Source organism: Didymosphaeria variabile (genome assembly GCF_027946475.1).
Source record: "Didymosphaeria variabile strain IMI 356815 chromosome Unknown scaffold_4, whole genome shotgun sequence".
NCBI lineage: Eukaryota > Fungi > Ascomycota > Dothideomycetes > Pleosporales > Didymosphaeriaceae > Didymosphaeria > Didymosphaeria variabile.
In genome coordinates this window covers 413,664-434,998 of record NW_026611623.1, presented here as the reverse complement: position 1 = coordinate 434,998, position 21,335 = coordinate 413,664, and the positions used below count along the sequence as shown (strand labels likewise).

The window sequence follows — 21,335 nt, the reverse complement described above, 5'->3', positions numbered from 1 at the left end:
CGCACCACGTCATCGTCCACCCTGAACATTGTTCATACACCCTCGCGCGTAGATTTCAATAATCTAGGAGCGGTGCATCCATCTCGACATCTCCCGTTCGGTACGCACGAGAATCCGCCATGCCTGAGGTACGCGACGACATGTTTTCACGATTCATCACGACTAAACGGTTTCTAGATTGCAGAGGTCGCACGCATAGTGCACTATCTTAAGAAGTATGCAACAGGAAGAGTGATCAAGGCCGTGAATACGCAAGAAGATACCATCGTATATGGCAAGGTCGGCACTTCAGCCTCCGAATTTGAGAAGGCCATGGCCGGCAAGAAGATTATCGACGCGAAACAGCAGGGCAAATACTTCTGGCTTGAGATGGATTCACCGCCTCATCCACTCATGCATTTTGGCATGTCGGGTTGGATGAAGTTTAGCAACGATGACACGGCGCACTACCGCCCTGCGAAGGTTGACGAACCAGAGTGGCCACCCAAGTATTGGAAATTTGTTCTGGAGCTGGAGGGTGAGCCTGATTGCCAGGTCTCATTTGTTGACGCGCGCCGATTGGGGAGGATAAGGCTCATCGATGCGAAAGCGGAAGATATGCGCAAGACAAGCCCACTCAAGGAAAACGGGCCGGATCCTGTGATCGACCCTGACATCTTGACCGTGTTGTGGCTATCAAACAAACTCAAGAGCAAGAGAGTACCAGTCAAGGCGCTACTGCTGGACCAGGCGAACATCAGCGGTATTGGGAACTGGGTCGGGTAAGTTGCTACAGTACTGGATGAAGAGTCTGGGTACTGCATTGCTTATCATGGGGTAATATACGGCACTCAAACTTTTGACGAGGCGCTGTATCTCGGCCTAAGGTGAATCGTGCTAATTTGACACAGCGATGAGGTCATGTACCAGGCCAAGCTGCATCCCGAGCAGTACAGCAACACCTTCAGTGACGCTCAAGTCAAACAGCTTCACGATGCCATGATGTACGTTTGCAACACGGCAGTCGAAACGCTTGCCGATTCAGAAAAATTCCCTGAAGACTGGTTGATGAAGCATCGATGGGGGAAAGGCAAAAAAGATGGCGGTAAGCTGCCCAACGGAGCAAAGATCACCTTCCTCAAGGTTGGCGGACGAACGTCAGCTATCGTGCCTAGCGTGCAGAAGAAAACGGGCGCCGTAGCTGGCGATATCTCAGAGGACGTTGACGGTGAAGAAGACGATGACGAAAAGCCCAAGCTGAAGAAGGCTACAAAACGGAAGAACAAGGCCAAGAACGAGGACAATGATAGCGAGGAATCGCAGGAGAAGCTGCCTGTGAGCACCAAACGCGGGCGAGGACGCAAGGCGCCAGAGCCGCCGATTAAGGACGAGCACGAGGAGTCTGAGGAGAAACTACCTGTGGGGACAAAGCGAGGCAACAAGAAGGTAGTGGAGGATATTCAACAGGAGGACGACGTTGATGAAGAGGAAGTGCCTAAGGTGAAGAAGCAGAAGATGTCGAAAAGTTCATCCACGCAAAAGAAGACGACGACCAAGAAGTCGAATGGGACACAAGCAGAAAACACCGACGAGTCAAGTGTGCGAAGACGGTCCAGTAGAGCTTCGAAAGCTTGAGCTTTGGAGGTTTATCGATATCTTGTAAAATTTGTACTTCACCGGACTTTTTCCAGTTTTAATTCGGACGGCATTCCGATACATAAGCAATGGACAGACTCATGATAATTGTGCACGCACCTCTAAGAAAATAATATGATAAATAACTCTCAGTGAGCGTCGAGTAGAGCAATATGGAGAGTGCTACGAGCGTTTATTCCACCTCATCTTAGTGATGATCTAAATGCCGTGCGGGAAGCGAACGATTGATGTATGTACCTGGTACCACACTCGGCACGTGCCGCCGCTGACGCTAGACGTTGCTGGCCCGCAACCCGCATGTCTGAAATTCGAGCTCCCCCACCACTCCACCGAAGGTGAACCCCAACCACTCACCGCCAACATTGACCGCTTGCCGGCTCGGAATGCTTTCGCCTGTATAACCAGAAATCATAACTCTCATTGTATATTCAATCCGACCTTCGCCAACCTCGACCGGTGCACCTAAATCGAGTGGCGTGTTGCGCACCGTCGCAACTCTCAACGATCAGCTCCGCACACGACCGCCACAATGCCACAACCACTACCCTCGAAAGAGGGTTCGCTTTTCCGCCAGCTTGTCAAGAACTATGAGGCGAAGCAGTACAAGAAGGGTATGTTGCATACGGTCAACCGAAAGCCAAATCTGACGTGTAGAAGGCATCAAAGCTGCGGACCAAATCCTCAAGAAGGTACCCGACCATGGCGATACACAGGCAATGAAGGCACTCATCCTTAACTCTCAAGGCCACGGTGAGGAGGCCTTCGCGCTCGGAAAGCTCGCGCTCAAGAATGACATGAAATCGAATATCTGCTGGCACGTCTACGGCTTGCTTTGGCGGTCGAAGAAGAACTATGAAGAGGCCATTAAGGCATACAAAATGGCGCTCCGATTAGCGCCCGAATCGCAAAACATTTTACGCGACCTTGCCCATCTTCAATGCCAAATTCGCGACTTCGAAGGTTACATCGAGAGCCGACAGAAAATGCTGAGCGACCGATCACAACTGAGGCAGAATTGGACAGGGTTAGCGATAGCATACCATCTCAGCGGGAATTACAAGGAAGCAGAGCACATCTTAACCACATACGAAGGGACACTGAAACAAGCGCCTCCTAAGACGGACCTTGAGCACTCGGAAGCCGTTCTGTACAAGAACACGATTATAGCAGAGTCCGGGGACACTGAGCGCGCTTTGGAGCATTTGGAAACGATCATCAAGAACAGCCTGGACCGCACGGCCGTACTCGAACTAAAGGCAAAATACCTCCTACAACTGGAAAGGCACGAAGAAGCCGCTCAGGTGTACAGGACGCTTCTCGACCGAAACAGCGAATACCGCGCGTACTTCGAGGGGCTTGAGAAGGCTCTTAAATTGGACAGGTCGGACAGCGCATCCCTGGAGAAGTTGACTGAGCTCTACGAGGGATATGCCAGTCAGAACAAGCGAAACGATGCCGCACGTCGGATACCGCTAGATTTCCTTGAGGGTAAGTTTGCTAGGAAGGATTAGAGGTTCTAGCAGCTGACGATCTATTAGGTGATGCTTTCAAGACGGCAGCGGACGAGTATCTACGACAGAAGCTGACCAAGGGCGTCCCTTCGACCCACGCGAACGTAAAGGCCTTGTACGTGGACCCCGCGAAGAAGAAAGTCATCGAAGAACTTGTGCTTTCATACGCGTCAGAAGAGAAGAAGCAAAATGGCTCAGCAAATGGCGAAACAAACGGAAACATCTCAGACGCCTTCGAAAAGTCAGTGCTGCTCTTCCTGGCTAAACATTACGATTATACACTTAGCCGCAACCTTGATAAGGCAATGGAGTATGTGGATCGCTTGGTTGAGCTGGAACCGAAGAATGTCGACTACAACCAGTTGAAGGCACGGATTTGGAAGCACAAAGGCGAGACGCAGAAAGCAGCAGACCTAATCAACTTCGCACGGGAGTGTGACTTGAAAGATCGTTACATCAACACCAAGTGCGCGAAGTATCAGCTGCGCAACAATGAGAACGAGAAGGCACTTGACACAATGAGCAAATTCACACGCAATGAAACCGTCGGAGGACCCCTGGGAGATCTGCACGACATGCAATGCATGTGGTACTTGCTGGAAGACGGCGAGGCCTACTTGCGACAGAACAAGCTCGGTCTTGCGCTTAAGCGATTCACTGCCATAGCGGATATTTTCGAGGTCTGGCAAGAAGATCAATTCGATTTCCACAGCTTCTCGTTGCGAAAGGGACAGATCCGGGCCTACATCGACATGATCAGATGGGAAGATCACCTTCGAAACCACCCCTTCTTCACGCGAGCTGCGTTGTCCGCAGTAGACCTATACGTCAAGCTTCACGACAATCCGGATCTAGCTAGAGATGGCAAACCAGATCTGGCTAACCTTGACCCCTCGGAACGAAAAAAGGCATTGAAGAAGCTACAGAAGGAGGAAGAAAAGAAGAAGAAGGCAGAGGCGGACAGGAAGCAGGCTGCTCAAGCCAAAGCAACCGCGAAGGCTGACGATGGCGAAGTCAAGAAGGAGGACCCAGATCCTAATGGCGAGACGCTCCTCCAGACCAAGGAGCCTTTGGAGGCGGCACTTAGATTCCTTAAGCCGATGCTTGAGCTCAGTCCCCGCAATATTGACGCACAAAACATAGGCTTCAAGGTGTATCTCCGGAGAAGTATGTCAATCATCCTCTTTTGAGCTCTTGAAGTTCAACTAACAATATTTCCAGATAAGCTTGTGCTTGCTCTCAAGTGTCTGAAGGCTGCTCAGGAGCTCGACCCCGAGAATCCTGGAGCGAAGGAGAATGCCACCGCCCTTCGTCAACACCGTGAGTAATTGCTGTGCCTCGACTCCAAGTATGTTTACTGACATAAGCAGTCAATAACCTCCAGGAGCCGCTATCCGGTCCTGTGGCCGAGGCCATCAAGAAAGATTTCCCGTCGGCCTGAAGTTTTTGAAGAAATAGAAGAGCAACGCGCAAGCCGGGAACGCGATTTGACAAGCGGCAGCGGAGTGGCCACACGCTACTGTGTCCCAATAGCGAATAAATTTACGCTCCGAAGTACCATTTTTGCCGTGTGAGGGGCAGTGAGCCTCTGAGCGACTCATATGTAGATGACTGCTTCCTTATGTTTTGTAGAGTATGGGGCTTAGCGTCGCCGTTCACATTGGGAGTCACATAGCATATCGCATTTTGGGCGCAACCGCTGATCTCGCGGAGAAAAGTACAGAGCAGGATTCAAACAGTACAAAATTTACGTTGCGTGTGTGTATAATACCTCAACATGGATTTGAGAGTTTTGTGACGGTTCAGAGAACTATCTCTAGCCCCACCATGTCTAAAGCTGTTATCTAGCCCCACGAGCAGGCGAGTCGAGTCAGGCTGAGAGCCCCATCGCCCAATGATAACAACACATATTCCTAGTTGGGGAAATGCCTTCCGAGAACTGCAATTCTTAGCGCTGACAGAGCGGGTATGACAAAGGCATTAAGATGTGTTGTACGCTTTCTACACTATTCATCCTACAAAGATATGCCCTTTGTAAGGCTTTGACTCCCTCTCGCTGACTTACGGTAAATTCATCATTTTTCATGTATATCTCATCTCTACGCTTCTCGTCCTGCCTTTGATACTGATTCCTACAGTTCAATGAGTCACGTTAAACTAGATCTAGTGTGAGACCTTCAAGCCTGATCTACTCCAGCCTCAGACGCAGTCTCTACACACATGGAGCCACAGTACGATGTCGTCGTTGTCGGGCTCGGCGCCATGGGTGCCGCAACCACATACCAACTCGCAAAGCGGGGAGTCAAAGTCCTTGGTATCGACCGCTTCGCCCCTCCCCACGACCAAGGCTCCAGTCACGGCGCCACGCGCATAACGCGATTGTCGGTAGGCGAAGGCCCAGCATATGTCCCGCTCGTGACCAACTCGCACCGTATCTGGCGCGAGCTGGAGCGCGAACTCGGCGTCGCTCTCTTCGAGCAATGTGGCGTGCTGGTTATGACTTCTACGGAAGACAACTTGGGTGGGGCCGACTTCACGAAGAACACCATTGAGATTGCTAAGAGCTATGGGATTGCGCATGAGGTGTTGAATGCGAGGGAGATAAGAGAGCGGTTTCCTCAATTTGGACCTATTCGGGACGACGCGCTGGGCTATCTTGAACCCAGCGGCGGTTATGTGAGACCAGAGCTATGCATTGATGCTCAGTTGACGATGGCTAAGCGGTTGGGCGCTGAGTTGAAGCTGGGTACAGTGGTCACCGGCATCAGTTCTCAAGACGGCAAGGTCCTTGTCTCGACCAACAATGGGACAATCCTCGCCAACAGGGCCATCGTCAGCGCAGGAATGTGGACCTCTGAGTTGTTAGGCGACCCTTTCGAGAGTCTACTCAACGTATATCGACAAAAGCTCTACTGGTTCAAGATCGCCGAGCCCTCGAAGTTTGCCTCCAATTCACCAAGCTTTATCATAATTCATGGCCACACCTTAGAGGAAGCGAGCTACGGCTTCCCACCGATCCCAGGCGAAGGAACGATGAAGATTGCCACGCATCAGCACAGCACGACGACCTCGCCTTCCTCCCTGGACCGCCATATCTCCCCCGCAGAGTGCGACACCATGTATCAGGCACATGTTGCTGGGTACATTGCGGGGCTCAGTCCTGAGGTGGTGGATTCGAAGGTCTGCACTTATACTATCACGCCCGATGGTGGGTTCATTATCGACCAGCACCCGACGCTTAGTGGAGTCACTGTTGTCAGTGCGTGCTCAGGTCATGGGTTTAAACACTCTGCTGGCATTGGGGAAGCGTTGGCGCAGCTGCATGTGGAGGGATCGTGCGATGTCGATCTGACGGCTTTTTCATTGCAGCGGTTTGCGACTCGAAGTCGGATGTGATATTGCGTTATTCTTTTTCATAACGATGACACGATGCACAACTAAATGCATCTACAACGTTAGAGAATTTCTGCACGAATGCATGATGTGTGTTGTCGTTGTGACCGAGATGTGAGGATTACCTGGGAATCCTGCCAGCAAGACCAGCGATGTGCATTCATCACCGCGATTAGATGGCGCTTTCAAACTTACTATAACCCCCGCATCGCGCGCGGCTGTTCCAAACTCTTTCCTTCCTCTAGAATATCAACCATCGACTTTGAGGTTGAGTGGAGTGCTCGCACGCGTTTCGCCGCGCACGAGCGTGTCGCAGATTAACCGCCGCGCCACAGAACAAAGCGGACAAAGATCGACAATTGGCTGACATTCCTTTGCCTGCGCTTTGACGCCTTTGTACCCCTTGTCTGCTTTGCTCGCCAATCTCTGCCTTAATATAGGAGCAGGCAAGTGAGACCCCGGACTGTGATGATGTCGTTGCTGAGGCTGTGCGCTGCTGTTTCATTGTCTTGCTGTTTGACCTTCACACTCACTTGATCATTTACACCTGCCTTGCTGCCGGTCTGTTTGGCAACGACCCGCGATACACGACACACGCTCCTTTCTGCTGCATTTTAGCGCGTGCGCTTCAAGAGATATACTGTTTGCGATCGACCGGTTCAGCTTGCTTTAGGGGTCTACTGCGATACTGGGAGAGTCATTGCAACGCGACTTATCCCAGGATTCACTGCACGGCGTCCAAACCCCAACCTGAGCAGGTACAAACACCATGGCGGGCAACAACACAGCAAGCTGCTCCGTGGTGCCCGACACCACACCCACGGACGCCGGAGTCGCCGGCGCAGGCACACTGCTCAGTTTCATAATAACGAATTTCATATCCATCTTCCTCGCCGCCGTCATCATCCTCCTCGGCCTGCGCAAGTCGACTTCCGCCCCAATATGTCGAAAACTCCTCCTCTCCTTCAGCGACCAGCAGATCATCACAGGAATCGGCATCCAGTCCATCGGCCTCGCGAAAATGAACACCATGGTACCCTACCACTTCTTCATCATCTGGCTGCTCTCCTTGCTCTCTACCGCGACGAATCTAGCTACTCTTCTCGCTCTCGTAAACGACTTCAAGCGCGACTGGGTCCTCCGCTGGCTGCGGCAGTTCTTCATGCTGGTGAATATGCTGCTCGGCGTGCTCTCGGGCATCTTCATCCTGCAGAGCGTGATGAAGGATTTGGAGCCTATGCTGCCCATCGCCTGTGTCTGGGAAGTCGAGAAAAGGCCGGCCTCGTCCAACGCCGCGCTCAGTGTAACCGGCACTATTGCCGTCATCGCTGGCCAGGTCATCGTCTTCGTCCTCTCCACGCTCTACCTGCACACACGCACAAATCCTCGCTGGTTGAAGTCAGTGCAGGTTGTCGGGCTCGTCATCCTGATCGCCATGGGCGTCGGCGCCACGGTGCGCGTTGTGATGGTCAGCCAGGCGTTTGGCACAGCACCGGCTAGCGTAAAACTTGTAGGAAGCAGCGAGAAGGACTGGAGTTATGGGCAATTGCTTCCGCTATTGTTGCTAGCTATGCCTTTAATCAGCTTAATTGAGGTGATGAGAGGCGAGACCAGGACGCCGCCGAATAAGGTAGATGATGAGACTGAGGGGTTGCTTGGGGAGATGGAGTTGCAGTATCAGCCGAATCCGCTTTGGGGGAAGAAGTGAGATTTTGCAGGGTAATTTTCTCTATGTTCAATCTGAAATGAGTCCACTGTTATTCTGTCACGTTTGAGTGCGCGAAGCATGTGCCTCCAAATGCAGTGAATTGGAGCGAACACGTTGGATATCTAAGGTACGAAAACAGCATTTCAGGGGTGCCCTCCACGCCCATTGCGTTGAATCGTGCGACCGATACGATGACAGCAAGTCCAAAGGCCTGAACCCATGGCTACACCAAGACCCCAATGCAAGCCTTCATTTTGAGGTATATAACGCCGCCGAAGATGCTCAAAGCAAGAAAATGGCAAGAAGAAGACACTTGGCATATCGCACGCCAAAGCAATGCTATGCCTAAATACCTAAAACTCCAACCTCGCAACCCTCGTCATGCAAACCGATGCCGCGGTGACTGATCCAAGCCAAAACTCAGACTTCCGTTGTTCTTTGACGAGCTAACAGAACAATCACAGCCTGTGAATGCCTGTTCTTGGACCAAAGTCGCCGCGATTGTACTTCTTCAAATCACATCCTGCTTTCTTGAACTTCTTGAGCTCCCACGTGCGCCTCTTCTCAAATTCATCCGAAGCCAGCCTCTTCCGTACATTCGCCTTGGACTCTCCGTTCGCGATGCTGCCCGTCTCATGCATGATCTCAGACTCTTCCCACGACCACGAGAACTCCCTGAGGAGAGGATGTGTTTGGTTATTCGGCTGTATGGCGGAGAAAGGGTTCTTGTCGGAGAATTTGAGGAGTTCAGGAGTATCTGTGACGTCGGGGGCAGGCTTTGGCTCGGACGGAAGGCGGAGACTGAAGGACTGCTTAGCGATGCGTTTCCACGGGTCCTGGATGAAGGGGTCTGTATCATCGTTCTCCTTGTCTATTGATGAAATGGAGTCATCATTCTGCTGGAAGCCACGCGTAACTGTTGGCCTTGCGGGCGAGTCGAGACCCTGGATTCCGAAGACGTTGCTGCGCCCGACACGAGGTGTGTGCGAGGATTTGAGAGGCCCTGGTATCCAATCGTCCTCCGGGTCACTTTCTAGCTTCGCGTTCGTGTTCTCATGCCGCAGGTTCTCCTCGTCTTCGTTACTTGATGGGCGGACTTTCGTTGCCGTCAGTGTCGCCTTAGCCTTTCCATTCCCTTTGATCTTGGATTCGACTGCTTTTGCTTCGGCTACGACCTCCTTCTCATCACCCCTGCTCTGAGCTTTGTTGACCTCCTCCACGATGTTGCTAGGAATAGCTGCATGTATCTCCGTCATGAGTTTCGCTCTCCGGCAGAAGCTATCCCAGTCTTCGCTCGCCAACTTCCCCGCAGCTTCATTGAGCGCGCTCGCCGGATTCGGCTGGATAAGCAAGCAAGAGATAGTGACCAAGACATCCCGCAGCTTAAGTGTGCTGCTCCAGTCGCGCTTTAGCGTCTCCACGCATACGGCGCCTGTTGCTTCGTCGATATTTGGATGCCATAACCGCGTGCGGAAAGTAGCCGTGGGCGGGGCTGTAGGGTATGTAGGAGGGATATCGAGGTGAAGTCGCCAGACGCCGTGCGCATAGGGAGTGCCAACGGGGCCTGCGAGCAGGATGTCGAGCGATGTTAGGTCGGAGAGTGGATCGGCTGTTTGCGAAGGCGGGAAGAGATAGTTCGGAGGTAGCCCGGCGGTGTGGAGCGAACCATGGTCCGCGGCGAGACGGCGCAGTGACTTGGAGTTCTGTGAGGTCAAGTGTAAGTTACCTATCCTAGAAGAAGCGAGTCTTGCGGCGTTGTTTACCATGTTATCGTATGCAATGTGTAGGGTAATTAGAGTTTTATAGAAGTAGCAAGAGGGTGGAGAAGAGTGGACAACTCATGCGACGTGAACCGTGGGTTAGCATGCGACATGCAACGGCCGGGGAAGCAGGTGGTGGGCACGACAAAGCTCACGCAGCTGGGTTATGGCGCTCAATGCGGCGGGAAGGCGCGTTGGCGCGTCCCACCCCCGCAACGGGTCATAGCGCGCCTCGTTGGCGTTTAGCTCACTTTCACCTTCGTCTCTGAACGTCTTTGTGTATGCTGTTCAAGCAGTAATACTATCTAAAATCTTGCAATGGCCATAGCCCTATCGCTGAACGCGCCGATGCCGCGCATAATGCCATCAGATGCTCAATCCCTCCCGACCCGCAAGAAACGCCAGGCTAAATCGTCAATTACTCTTACAGGATATCCATCTCATCAGCCGGGTCCATGAAAGCAAAGTGCCCATTCTCAATAGCTGCGACGCGGTCCAATTCCGCCTGGTATTCCTTTCTTAGTGTATCTAGCGTGACGATGTGCCGCTTGAGTAACTTCTTCGCCGTGCCAATGGGCCCATGCAAGAATTGAGGTATTCCTTCATCAATACGCTGATCTGCGAGGATGTAAGCATCCTGTGGGCTCACCGATGACAATGCATTGATGATCATCAGATAGCAATGTATCAGGGACTCATCAGCCGGATCGTGGATTTTCGATGATGTGGATTTGAGTCGCTGTAGGCGCTCGTAAAGGATCGTTGCTGCCCCTCGGAAGTTGCCCCGAGAGACTCGGAAAGAGTATAGAATCTGATGATAAGGTGGGCCTGACCCGATGTTGAGTGTCTTTTGGCATAAGTCGGAGAGGATGGTGTCCATCTCTTCAACAAGGCCTACGAGAGGGAATTTAAGAAGCGCTGCAGTCTGCGCTTGCGCAACCATGGAGGTGACGAGGCTCTTGAGTGAGGACAGTTTCCTAAACATAGATCAGCATGAGCGTACTACTAGACAAGGACTGTACTTACAATGCCGAATCTGAATGCCTGGTCATAGCAGTATATGCTTCTTCGAATCGTGATGTTTGTATCGAAGCTGTAAAAAGACGTTGCAAGAGTTCGGTCCTCAAAATCTCGTCTTCAAATCCAATCATCGAGTTCAGGCCAAGTCGAGCATAATCGGCCATGAAAGAGTAAGCCTTTGCCTTCTCAAACAAACCTAGAACATGACTATAGTATTTCGGTAGACCGTCGGAGAACAGATCCTGCTCCGTTTCTGGAACTAGTCGCGCTGTGTCCGCCATGTCTACTGAAAAACCAATTCCGAGAGCTGACAAGGTTAGCGACACGCACATCAGCATGGCTTCAGAAACTTACCAAGATTATAGGCTGGTTTTTGAAAACATAGAGATGCCAGCTCGTTCTCCCCAAGCGTAATGTGCATCCGACCTTTCAGGTAGCTTGCCCAGTTACTCTCCGGTAAGAACTTAGAGAAGTCTTTTGCGAGGTCGTATTCCTTCTGGAACAGGAGCTTGCCCATCATGTCCTCCACAACCGAATCGAAAGTCTGGCCTTGTTGCGCGGAGAATATCGATGCTAGCCAGCCCTGGCCCCAATACGTGAGAAACCCAGTCTTTAGATTGCCGGGCATCGGAATTGAAGTAGCACCGTAGCCGAACATGCCTTCAAGGGCAGTCTGAGTGATGGGAAATCTCGAAGACGTTTTCGAAGCATCATGAAATTCCTTCATCCAACGTGTCGAGCTCCTACCAGTAGGCGTTTGGTGCGACCAGACAGTTGTCGCAATCCAATCCAAAACAATCCAGTCCTTGAACTCGTTCATGAGGTCGAAGAAGACTACTGACGCGTCGAAATCATCTGATATGTCCTCCTCGAACTGCATGAACAAGATGAGCACGAGCAGATCAAGCAAAGTCTCGTAGTTGAAGTCCAGAGTCTCTGATGCTATTCTCAGCAAGGCTTTCAGTCCATATCGTGCAGACTGTGTTGACCTAGGCTGACCACCTTTTCTCTCGAATTTCAGAGCCCTTATAGCGCTTTGGAAAACTTCGGTGCTCAGATGGTTGATGCCGTTGCCGAGATCTTCAATGAGAGAGGCTAGGTCATCCTCAGTCACTACCGAGGTGAGGTCGCAGTCCGCTTCCATCTGTTCCATTCGGTCGATCACAGTAACAGAGCGACTCTGTAGTAGGTCTGCATGAAGATCTCGCTTTAGATCTCGCTGAAATGATGCCGGCAAGCGTCGTCGGAACGAAGAGGCTGCGTTTAGTAACCGACGTACTTCTAGAGACTGTGCTTCCGGCTTCTGCAAAGCTTTGCGCAGAGGCCCACTCGGGTGAAGCCTATTCGTGAGGACATCTGAATTGTTCAGGATAGACTCCGGCTCACTACACTTGCGGATGGCGGACAAGCAATCGCTCAAGACTACCCATGGCTGATCCGCCACAGGGTCATATGCTAAAGAGAGAGATTCTCCTCTTCGTTTGTGCAAGTCCTTGACCAAACCATAATAGGCGTCCCACTGTATGGCGATCAACTGTTCGTAGTTCTCTGTAGTATCTTCTGGGGCGTGCTTTCGGGCTGCTTCCGCAATTGTTGCGCATAATCGATCCTTCAACAACCCTTTAAGCCTAGCTGGTCCGCGATCACCGTCCAGTCCTTTCCGTAAGATGAAGAGCGCAGTCTCTAGTGTGGCGATCGTGAACCGTCCAGGAACGAAGAGAAAGTCCAGCCACTTTTCAGTGATATCTACCTCATAGAGTTCTGAAGCATCCCAGTCTTGCTCTCCAGGATTTGTTGGCTCCTTTCTTAATCCTTCGATGGTAAGCGGACCAGAATCTACGGTCGTCCAATCAGTATGCCAAACGCGGGGCAACCGTTCCGAATCGTCAGACGGATCGAACATGATTGAAAAGACTCTGCTGCTTGGACCCGACCGCGCGCGGAGCCAAAGTGTTGTACCTTTCCAGCCAGAGCCAGAAGGCACAATGAAGAACTCCTCTAAAGTCCACACTGTTGCGTTCATAAGATCGTCAATCGGAGGGACGAAGGAGAAGTCAGGCTGTATATCGACAAAGGCTTCGGGAGCTGCGTCTGACGATCGAACACCGTAGAATTTGAACTCGTGTCGAATCGGGGAGTATACGATCACAAAGTAGGAAACATTTGCGGCACCTGTGACCTCTACTATCTGCATCAGCCTGGGTTGCGATGATCCAAGAAGATGTGACTGATTCCGGTCCTGCGCATCGTCCTCAATGTCTAGAAGGTCTTGTTGCCTCGTCATTCTTCCAGACTGCAGGTTGAACATTCTCAAAGTGTGGTCCAAACATACGCATATGATATGGCTGCCGTCAGGTGAGAGTGACATGTTTGCCGCAGTGGATGCCACCAGGTCTGTGTTTCCAAAGCGCACCGTTTGTTGTCCCTTCCATGGTAGTACACCGCGCAATGTCAGCGACCAATTGCTGTGCTGGAAAGTCGCTTCCGTCCATAGTATGTCGTCCTTATTTTCCCTCAAGAGACGCAATATGCTTCCGTTATCCAACGAAACCAGTAGCTGGTCGATACCGACTGCGACAAGGCGGTATGGGGTGTTGGCATGAAGCAAGGCAGGCGTGGAACGTTTGCACCAATGTTCGATCTCTACCTCTGATGCCACCTCTTTACTAAAGAATGCGCAGGGTATGCACATCGTATATAGCTCATTGGTGGTAGTGATCGCGAAGACGGTAATCGAGTTTTGGTCCTCTTGTTCGGCGAATGCGACGCAGAATGGGCGGATAGGCGAGCTGAAGTGCAGAAGCAACGTCAGATCTGCTTCATGCGTGCTACGTTCATCGTTTTCCAAGTCTACCGCCTGGATTTCAAGTGTTTTTCTTTCATCTAGCATGCGCCAGAGAAAGCTGCGCGGGTACGTGTGACGCCGTCGGAAGTATACTGAACCATCATTGGCCAGATGCCGCTTGGTGAATGCATCGTCGTCACTTCCTGTGTCTTTCTCGTCGTATACGGTGCGCTTCGGTCGCGTCGAGAAGCCGATTGCGTTCGCGCTCTTTGCGGGGAGTGTAAATGAGATAGTCGATCCAGGGAACGCGGGCTCGATATTGAGTCGTGCCTCCTTGTAGAGGCAAGTGCCTGCGTTCCTCACCATCGCGATCCCATGCGCCGGGTTTGTGGAGCTCAATCGGAGGTGTGCGCGGTGAGTTGGGGTGCAGCTTGAGGTTCAGAGTCGCGCATATCCAAACAAATTCGGAGCTTCGCAGTGCAGCTGCAGAGCTTGGGCCTCTTCATCGCGCGCACGAGCCACTTGAGTGGACTCGCTCGAATGCTGCAATCATCGTTCTCAACATCGTCTTACTAAACTTGACCATTGTTTTCGAGGCTCAGATGACTGTCCAAGCATAGCCTCTTGGACTGATCACTACCAGCCCGATTCATCAAGACATCGTATATTTGCAAGGATATCTGCGCAATAGCATATCAACATAACACAGAGAAAACGCCTGCTCAGAAAGCCAGCCAACCAAATGTACCCATGCCCCCGTCTACGCCGCCTATGCATTATGAAAAAACTCGTATCTCCCCATTGCGCCTCGCTGCGCCCAGAGATGTGACTAATGATTCTCGAGATCCTTCTCTTTGGGGTCCCCGATACCGTCCTCGTTGATGGCAAACAGACAGTCGCTTTCAGGTAGGCAAGGGCTGTCGTAGATCTTGCACACTCGCGTTTCTCCTCGACCTTTCCTTAAGCTAAGACGTGTCGTACTTGCGTGAGCGATGATGTTGCCACCAATAGGCTTCTTCGGATCAGGGTTGAACATTGCACTTGGTCCTCCATCCACTTGGGCCACGACCTGGTTGGTAATGACGACCGCGATGCCAAACTCATCAGCAAGCCGTTGCAGCGTGCGCATGAACTTGGCCAAGTGAGTCTGACGGCTTGAGAGCTCTCCACGACCAGAGAAATCTGTCCGGTAGAGCGAAGTGGCAGAGTCGACGACAAGCAATGAGAAACGTGTCTCAGTCATCATCTGCGCGGCTTGATTGAGGAGCTCCAGCTGGTGGTCAGAATTGTACGCGCGGGCATACGCGACGTTGTCCAGCACCTCCTCTCCGGACAGACCGTACCTGTTTGCGACGGCAAGTAGACGAACCGGACGGAACGTGCCTTCAGTATCAATGTACAGGCACTTGCCCTCGCCACCGCCCATATCAAACGGCAGCTGGCAGGTCACCGCGAGCGTGTGACATATCTGACTCTTTCCAGTCCTAAACTCGCCGAAGATCTCAGTTATAGAACCAGTTTCAATGCCACCTGCGAGCAAGGTGTCCAGCTGTTTCGATCCGGTCGTTATTGAGATAAGTTCGCTTCGACGCTGGTGCATCTCTGTGGCGGTGGTGAAGCCCATTGGTACTAGCTTTGCGGCTTCTTGCAGGAGTTTGCCTGCTTTCTGTTCCGATATGCCCTTTATCTGCTCAAGCTGCCGTTTAGGTCTGTCTCCCATTAGCCACTACTCGCTATGCGGGGCACCATACTTACGTGTATGCAATGGCTTCGACAGTATTGTAACCTCCCTCCATTATGAGCTTAATGTCTCGTGCAGTCAATCCATTGATGCCCTACGTACTGTTGTTAGCTTTGCGCTTGCCGCCGTACGAATGCGACGACGCGTACCTCGAGCGCGGAGACAGGCGTTGGAGCACCGGGTGCACCCATTGCGCTCTCGTCATATTGCTCTTCTTCGTTACTCATGGTGCTGGCACGGAGACGTTAAGATATTGGAGTGGTAAAAGGTCGCTAGGAGCTGGTGGGAAGAAGAAGCCTGGGAAGGTGGCGAAGACAACGCGTTGAATTGTCAGTGCGGCTTTAGCGTGGAACGCGCTATCACATGATCAGTTGCTCCCGGGGCCGCATGGCTTCCATATCTCAACCCCGCCATGCGTCGAACTACATACACACACCAGTCGATCGCACGCGCTGTTCTAAATGAATGTCGCAACTATCAGTAGGGACGCGTGATTGCACTGTCAAAGGTTTGATAAGTTGACACAGCAAATCTCAGCATCCTTTCCAGTGTGCAGGGGATACTTGGACTTAGTCTAGGTGAAGAAGTTTGAATTCGTCCTTCTGCAATTGTACTCTGAACTCCGCCCTCACTCTCTTGGCTCCATCCCTCAAAGGAGTAACAACCTTGTACTAGTGCAGATTATCATGCACCATCGGAACATGCTTGAGTAACTGACATATTGCCAACCCAAACTTGTTTGTGTAACGGACGCACTGGTAGTTCAGAAGCCATCAGGAGTAATTCAGCAGTGCACGCATTGGTCGTACGAACTGCCTTGGTCCGATCAATCAATAAGGCACCGTCGCAAGTGTAGGGATCACATTATGAGATATCTGTCGAGTTATAGAATAAGAAGTATTGAACAGAGAAAGCGGAACGCAATTAGTTCAACGGCGTCGTAGGTCCTCACGGTACGCTCATGTCCATAGATTCTCGCGGGTGTTCCTACGATATTACTTCCCAGATATGGCATTACATTTCTGTAGGTCTCTGTGAATGGGATGAACGCTCTCAGTTCTTCAACGTTTCTCCTCAAGCTCGTCAGATAGTAGTCGATGATAATGTGCGAAGGGGACGCGATGAGACCATAGTCGTGTTCTCTGTATACTAGTCCATGCTCTTCACAGGCCATTTTAGCCGAATACAGTGAGTACAGTGAGATATTCATGAAATCGATTGAATTGTCGTGGCATCACCGACACCAACTCGCAGATCGAGTCACAAATATTAAACTAATTGAGCTATGTAGTAACCTATACGTAGGGGCGCTCGCACTGCATAATCGGTCTAGAGTAGTAGGCTCATGTTTCCCATGGGAGAGGTCTTGGAGTTGTATAGCAGCATGATTGAGTGTCATGGTTTGCAGCGCAACGATCATTTGCATTCTATTGTAGTACGTTCAGGACATCCATGTATATACATACTATGGGTCCCTTCTAAAAGCAAATCCGCGAAGCAGACTTTTTTTCACAATGGTTGAACACGTAAGTAGCACGTCCTGTAGCTTCACTTACACCAACTGAATGGTTCCAAAGGTGGTTGACTATCAGCCGTTGCCATCCTTAGTTAACCCCGCGATAAGATACGATCGACAGGGAAACTGGCAAACCTTCCTTCCCGCCCCCCACAGCGACCTGCGCTAGCGTACAATGACGCACACGGAACCAACGGAACCGGAATCAACGACTCCCGTGCAGAACCAAGGTTCCATACCGCAAACCACGTGCTGTAACTTTGCAAAAGCTGGGGACCCACGATGTTGCGCGCAGTAGCAAGATGCGAAGATTAACATTGATTATTAGATAGGAGCTCGTGAGTCCTCGCAAGAACGCTACAAAGCGTATGTAGCGTGGGGTAGCGATTGTATGCAGCCGAACCTCCCAGTATGCTGGATATGCTGCGGAAACCCAATCTTCTTAACGCCAGTGTCAGCCAAACGCCTGTCAATCAAGACTCTAATAGGCTTCCCGTGCCAGTACGATGCGATGCCGATCGTACTCCAAACGTATCGTGTCAACATGTCAAGTGGGAATCTAACGTGCCTCAACAGCCTCGGCCGTGGGCGGTTGTGGAGTCGACGGTTTCGACATGCTCTTCATCTCAGATCCTTGACCGCCGCTCTGTGCCCTCTTGCGACCCGTGAATGTGAAGTGGTGGTGACTGGCCGGCTTATCCTCCTTTGCAACGTCGGCATCGTGATTATCGCCAAATCGCGAGAAGATGCCACGCTTCTTCGGCTGTGGCTTCGGCTCATCGTTCAGCCCGACGTCCTCGAAGCCTCCTTCTTCGGGCACGCCCTCGTTTGTGCTGCTGCCGGGACGGCGCTCCTGTAACGACGCCCTCGGTGGGGCCCGCGAGCGGCGCACGTCGAGCGAGCGCCGGGTGTCGAGCGACCTGCGAGCATCGAGAGATTGGCGCGTCCGCGGGTCCAGACAATCCGGGATGGGAGAACGTGCGGAAATGTCCTGTGCTACCATGAGTGTTCCGCGTTAAGAGTACAGGCCTGGTGCAGACGTACAAATGATCTCCTGTAGGAATCAAAGCTCTCTCGCGAGATGCTAAAGGGCTCGTTCTCGCTTAGGAGGCTCCTGTGGTTGGAAGATGTGGTGGAGACATTGGACTTGGAATGCCAGAACGTGGGCTTCTCGGTTGGTGATGGCTGCAGCGTGTGTCAGAACAGGCGCCACTGGAGTACAGACATGTCACAGTCAAGTTCCGGAACGGTAGACATGGCCACTATCGGATGCAGTCTTACAGGTAGGTAGACACCACTATCGTTGATCTCTGGAAGGTGTCAGCTTCTCAACCCAGAATTTAGAAACATGGCGCTTCCGGCGCAGAACGTACCGCTCAGTTTGTACTCGGTGGGTTCTTTGATCTGAAGAGGCTTGGTGCCAGCGTCGTTGTCGTGTTTGGCATCGTCAACGACCTCAGCGCCCGGAGTGCGGCGGAAGGGATTGCGGATAGGCATGGCGCAAACGAAAACGGCGATAATAGAGTGCGGAGAGGTGGGGGGTCTGGAGGGGCGGTTGTGCACCGAGTTGTGAAAGATGAAGTGGCTTGGGTTGCAGTGGCTTAGAACTGGCCTTGGTGACGTGAAGCATTGCCGAATGAGGGCAGAGCATCGCCTCGGCACATGGTCGGGCTCGGATGCCCCGGCCTCATCCTCTGGCCATCTGTTGCCCGGCTGGACTCTTCAACGGTGAAGACATTTTTTTGCTCTCTGCAAGTCTTGGTACCGCGGTGCGAAACGGCACTCTTGCGTTTCTCTCGGCTGAGTTGCTTTGACCACGATCATCGCATCCACAGGCTTTTGAAACAGGGACCGCGCAGCCTCACACGTTCTTGTTGCCGGTCCCTGCATGAAACGAAAACTGGAGTCAGGAACCAGACTTTCGGCTTGCTCAGCTGGTGCACCGCGAAAACCTTCCTCAGCCCCAAGTTCCGTTCTTACAGTACTCGCGCACATTCCTCCCGGCCAATGACGGTCTCGTGCTTCCGCAGTCGGAGGAGCCTATCGCCACACCATGCTACGACGGCACGGCAGCCCGTGGCCTGAAGTTCTGTCGAAGCGCCCATCTCGATATCACATGGTCAACCCACGCGGCCCTGCAACCATGTCACGGATCACAAACGTTTTGGCGAGGCTCGCTGCAACATGCAAAACACGGCGTGCAGCCCGCATTTGCAGCTATAGCCAAGTCCGTATGCATACACTGTGCGGGGATTCTGGTCGAACCTTGGTTTTCAGTAGTGACTCTTGACCGCGCCTTCCAACATTCGGCGCAGAACTGTTTGAAAGGACCATTGATGCTGCTTCTGGATCCCAGATCTTGCATGCTGCGTGACAGCGTGCATTTTACGTTGTTCGGATCCTAGGTGAGCTGTTGATGCTGCGCGGGGGGCTTCTGAGCATACACCACATCCATCAAGCCGCCTGGGACTTACCCAAAGTAGAAGACCTTTCCAACTATCCAGTCACGTTATCGCCTTAGCTGTAATGGTGAATCTACTAGAACATAAGAGTACGAGGCAGATGCTGCTCAGCTGTCCAATGTTGTACAAAGGAATATTGAGGCTCTGATCGATGCTCGCTTGCGCCTGTCGAGGTAGGGTACTTCGTTCAGCTCGATCAGACGGTGAAGAAAGAGGTTCCGTCGAGAAACTCATTGTGGTTCTCCTTTCCAGGCTACATGCTATTTCCGGGCATATTTCCTATTTACATGGGTGGATGTCGTTGGCGTAAGCGGTCTACATGGAACAAGGCTGTAACGAGTGTTCTTCGCAGCATGTCCCTGCGGAAGCTGGTACAGTTGTCAGGGCAGGCCCTTTCACGGCCCTGCAAAGATCTGAGACATGCCAGCGGTCCGAAAGTAATTCAGGCACAAGCGAGCATGTCTTCCATAGTCATCAATTCCGTACAACCACAGACTTATTGTGATCTTCCACTTGACTATTGAATGTAGGTGTCGAGAAACTCAACAAGTCAGCTTGCTTTATGCCTTTAGTGGGAAGAGTTGGCCACGGAGCCAGTGACGACGATACTCGTCTCGTGTGAGCTCTGTGCAAGATTTAAACTGTGAAACTATTTCAAGTTGCTGAGGTTAGCCTGATAGAATGGGGCCTCGGAGCGATATACGCTGTACATAGTGCAAATGTGGCCGTCATAGCAGGCGCCAGTGCATTGGTCTGGAGTGATCTGAGTCCATTGCGGCGATTAACATCGACAGGCTGGCAACGTGAAGCGAGGCGTAACTAGTGTTTTGGGCATCACTAGACTGCAAACAGTTGTGGATCTCTCGTCTTCGCCAATCGATACCACTCACTGGACACACAGTCATGTCGCTAATATTGGAAGTATGCAAGATGTATGATCTTGACTCGCACGAAGGATTCGTAGATGGTCCAGGGCCAAGGCTGTAAGTCTACTCTTTCGCGGCTACGTACAGGAAGCGGTGAGAGCTGTTCGGGCTGCAGTTACACAAGGCGGTGCGGCGCAAATCAATACGGCGTTTTGACGCTGTGCTCCCGACCATGGTCCAAGGCCATAGAGGACACTCTGTGTCGGCGGCTGGGCGGGCGTCATCCGCCAGGTACGAACGGCAATCGGACACGCCAGCAGAGGTAGCATCGCACTAGCCAGCCAACAGATGGATCGTGGTCCAACGGGCACCCTAAGCGCGACGAGCAGCAAACGGCGCTGTGCCAGGCGAAGCAGGTGTCAAAGTGCTTGGAAAGTGGAAATTGCATGCTTGTGTTGAGGAGAAGCCCCACGGACGGATGGATGGATGTTCCACTTGAGCATAGTGGGACAAGCAAAGGTCCACGGTAAGGGCACCTGCGTCACAATTGCACTTTCTGCGAGCATGTAGCAGAGGCACGGCAGATCAGGGCACGAGAGACGTTGCAGTTGGTGTGCGGCGGCGTGCACCCCCCGACCGTTGCTCGGCGCCACATCTGCAGCATGCACCGCGTCGGCACGTCCAAATGCCAGGAGGTTAGGCGGCGCTCGACGGAGTCCCTCCGCAGCGTGCTGGTGGTTGCTTGTTCAACGTACTGGTATTGGAGAAGAGAGCCGACTTGCCAACCTTCAGCCGAGCGCATTCGTGTCCAAGACGGATACGCTTGCCCAGCTCTTCGTACAGCTTGTCCAAGACAGGCTGGATGGCGCGCTCGCTTCTGCACCGTGCACAGCGCCACGACACCCAGAGTAGACGTCGATGGTCTTCCAATTCCCATC

At 52.2% G+C, this 21,335-nt stretch overlaps 8 protein-coding genes across 8 annotated transcripts; 4 read left to right on the top strand and 4 right to left on the bottom strand.

Moving 5' to 3' along the window:
• Nucleotides 1-119: 119 nt before the first annotated feature.
• On the top strand, nucleotides 120-1,614 carry N0V89_005033 (uncharacterized protein; the record flags this gene model as incomplete). Its single annotated transcript, XM_056213813.1, has 3 exons — nucleotides 120-128; nucleotides 178-761; nucleotides 891-1,614. 3 exons carry the CDS (start codon nucleotides 120-122, stop codon nucleotides 1,612-1,614), a joined length of 1,317 nt encoding a protein of 438 aa, XP_056071080.1.
• Nucleotides 1,615-2,164: 550 nt separating this feature from the next.
• N0V89_005032 (uncharacterized protein) lies at nucleotides 2,165-4,587 on the top strand (the record flags this gene model as incomplete). The annotated part of the gene is made up of 5 exons (XM_056213812.1): nucleotides 2,165-2,246; nucleotides 2,290-3,123; nucleotides 3,174-4,313; nucleotides 4,368-4,466; nucleotides 4,517-4,587. 5 exons carry the CDS (start codon nucleotides 2,165-2,167, stop codon nucleotides 4,585-4,587), a joined length of 2,226 nt encoding a protein of 741 aa, XP_056071079.1.
• Nucleotides 4,588-5,366: 779 nt separating this feature from the next.
• N0V89_005031 (uncharacterized protein) lies at nucleotides 5,367-6,542 on the top strand (the record flags this gene model as incomplete). The annotated part of the gene is made up of 1 exon (XM_056213811.1): nucleotides 5,367-6,542. One exon carries the CDS (start codon nucleotides 5,367-5,369, stop codon nucleotides 6,540-6,542), a length of 1,176 nt encoding a protein of 391 aa, XP_056071078.1.
• A 766-nt stretch (nucleotides 6,543-7,308) lies between these two features.
• Nucleotides 7,309-8,247, top strand: N0V89_005030 (uncharacterized protein; the record flags this gene model as incomplete). The annotated part of the gene is made up of 1 exon (XM_056213810.1): nucleotides 7,309-8,247. The coding sequence occupies one exon, from the start codon at nucleotides 7,309-7,311 to the stop codon at nucleotides 8,245-8,247; it is 939 nt and encodes a 312-aa protein (XP_056071077.1).
• A 458-nt stretch (nucleotides 8,248-8,705) lies between these two features.
• On the bottom strand, nucleotides 8,706-10,013 carry N0V89_005029 (uncharacterized protein; the record flags this gene model as incomplete). The annotated part of the gene is made up of 1 exon (XM_056213809.1): nucleotides 8,706-10,013. One exon carries the CDS (start codon nucleotides 10,011-10,013, stop codon nucleotides 8,706-8,708), a length of 1,308 nt encoding a protein of 435 aa, XP_056071076.1.
• A 418-nt stretch (nucleotides 10,014-10,431) lies between these two features.
• Nucleotides 10,432-14,178, bottom strand: N0V89_005028 (uncharacterized protein; the record flags this gene model as incomplete). Its single annotated transcript, XM_056213808.1, has 3 exons — nucleotides 10,432-10,984; nucleotides 11,034-11,334; nucleotides 11,454-14,178. 3 exons carry the CDS (start codon nucleotides 14,176-14,178, stop codon nucleotides 10,432-10,434), a joined length of 3,579 nt encoding a protein of 1,192 aa, XP_056071075.1.
• A 463-nt stretch (nucleotides 14,179-14,641) lies between these two features.
• rhp51 (RecA recombinase Rhp51) lies at nucleotides 14,642-15,780 on the bottom strand (the record flags this gene model as incomplete). Its single annotated transcript, XM_056213807.1, has 3 exons — nucleotides 14,642-15,521; nucleotides 15,568-15,647; nucleotides 15,703-15,780. The coding sequence occupies 3 exons, from the start codon at nucleotides 15,778-15,780 to the stop codon at nucleotides 14,642-14,644; spliced, it is 1,038 nt and encodes a 345-aa protein (XP_056071074.1).
• A 1,848-nt stretch (nucleotides 15,781-17,628) lies between these two features.
• On the bottom strand, nucleotides 17,629-18,566 carry N0V89_005026 (uncharacterized protein; the record flags this gene model as incomplete). The annotated part of the gene is made up of 4 exons (XM_056213806.1): nucleotides 17,629-18,060; nucleotides 18,114-18,254; nucleotides 18,351-18,379; nucleotides 18,443-18,566. The coding sequence occupies 4 exons, from the start codon at nucleotides 18,564-18,566 to the stop codon at nucleotides 17,629-17,631; spliced, it is 726 nt and encodes a 241-aa protein (XP_056071073.1).
• Between the last annotated feature and the right edge of the window lie 2,769 nt (nucleotides 18,567-21,335).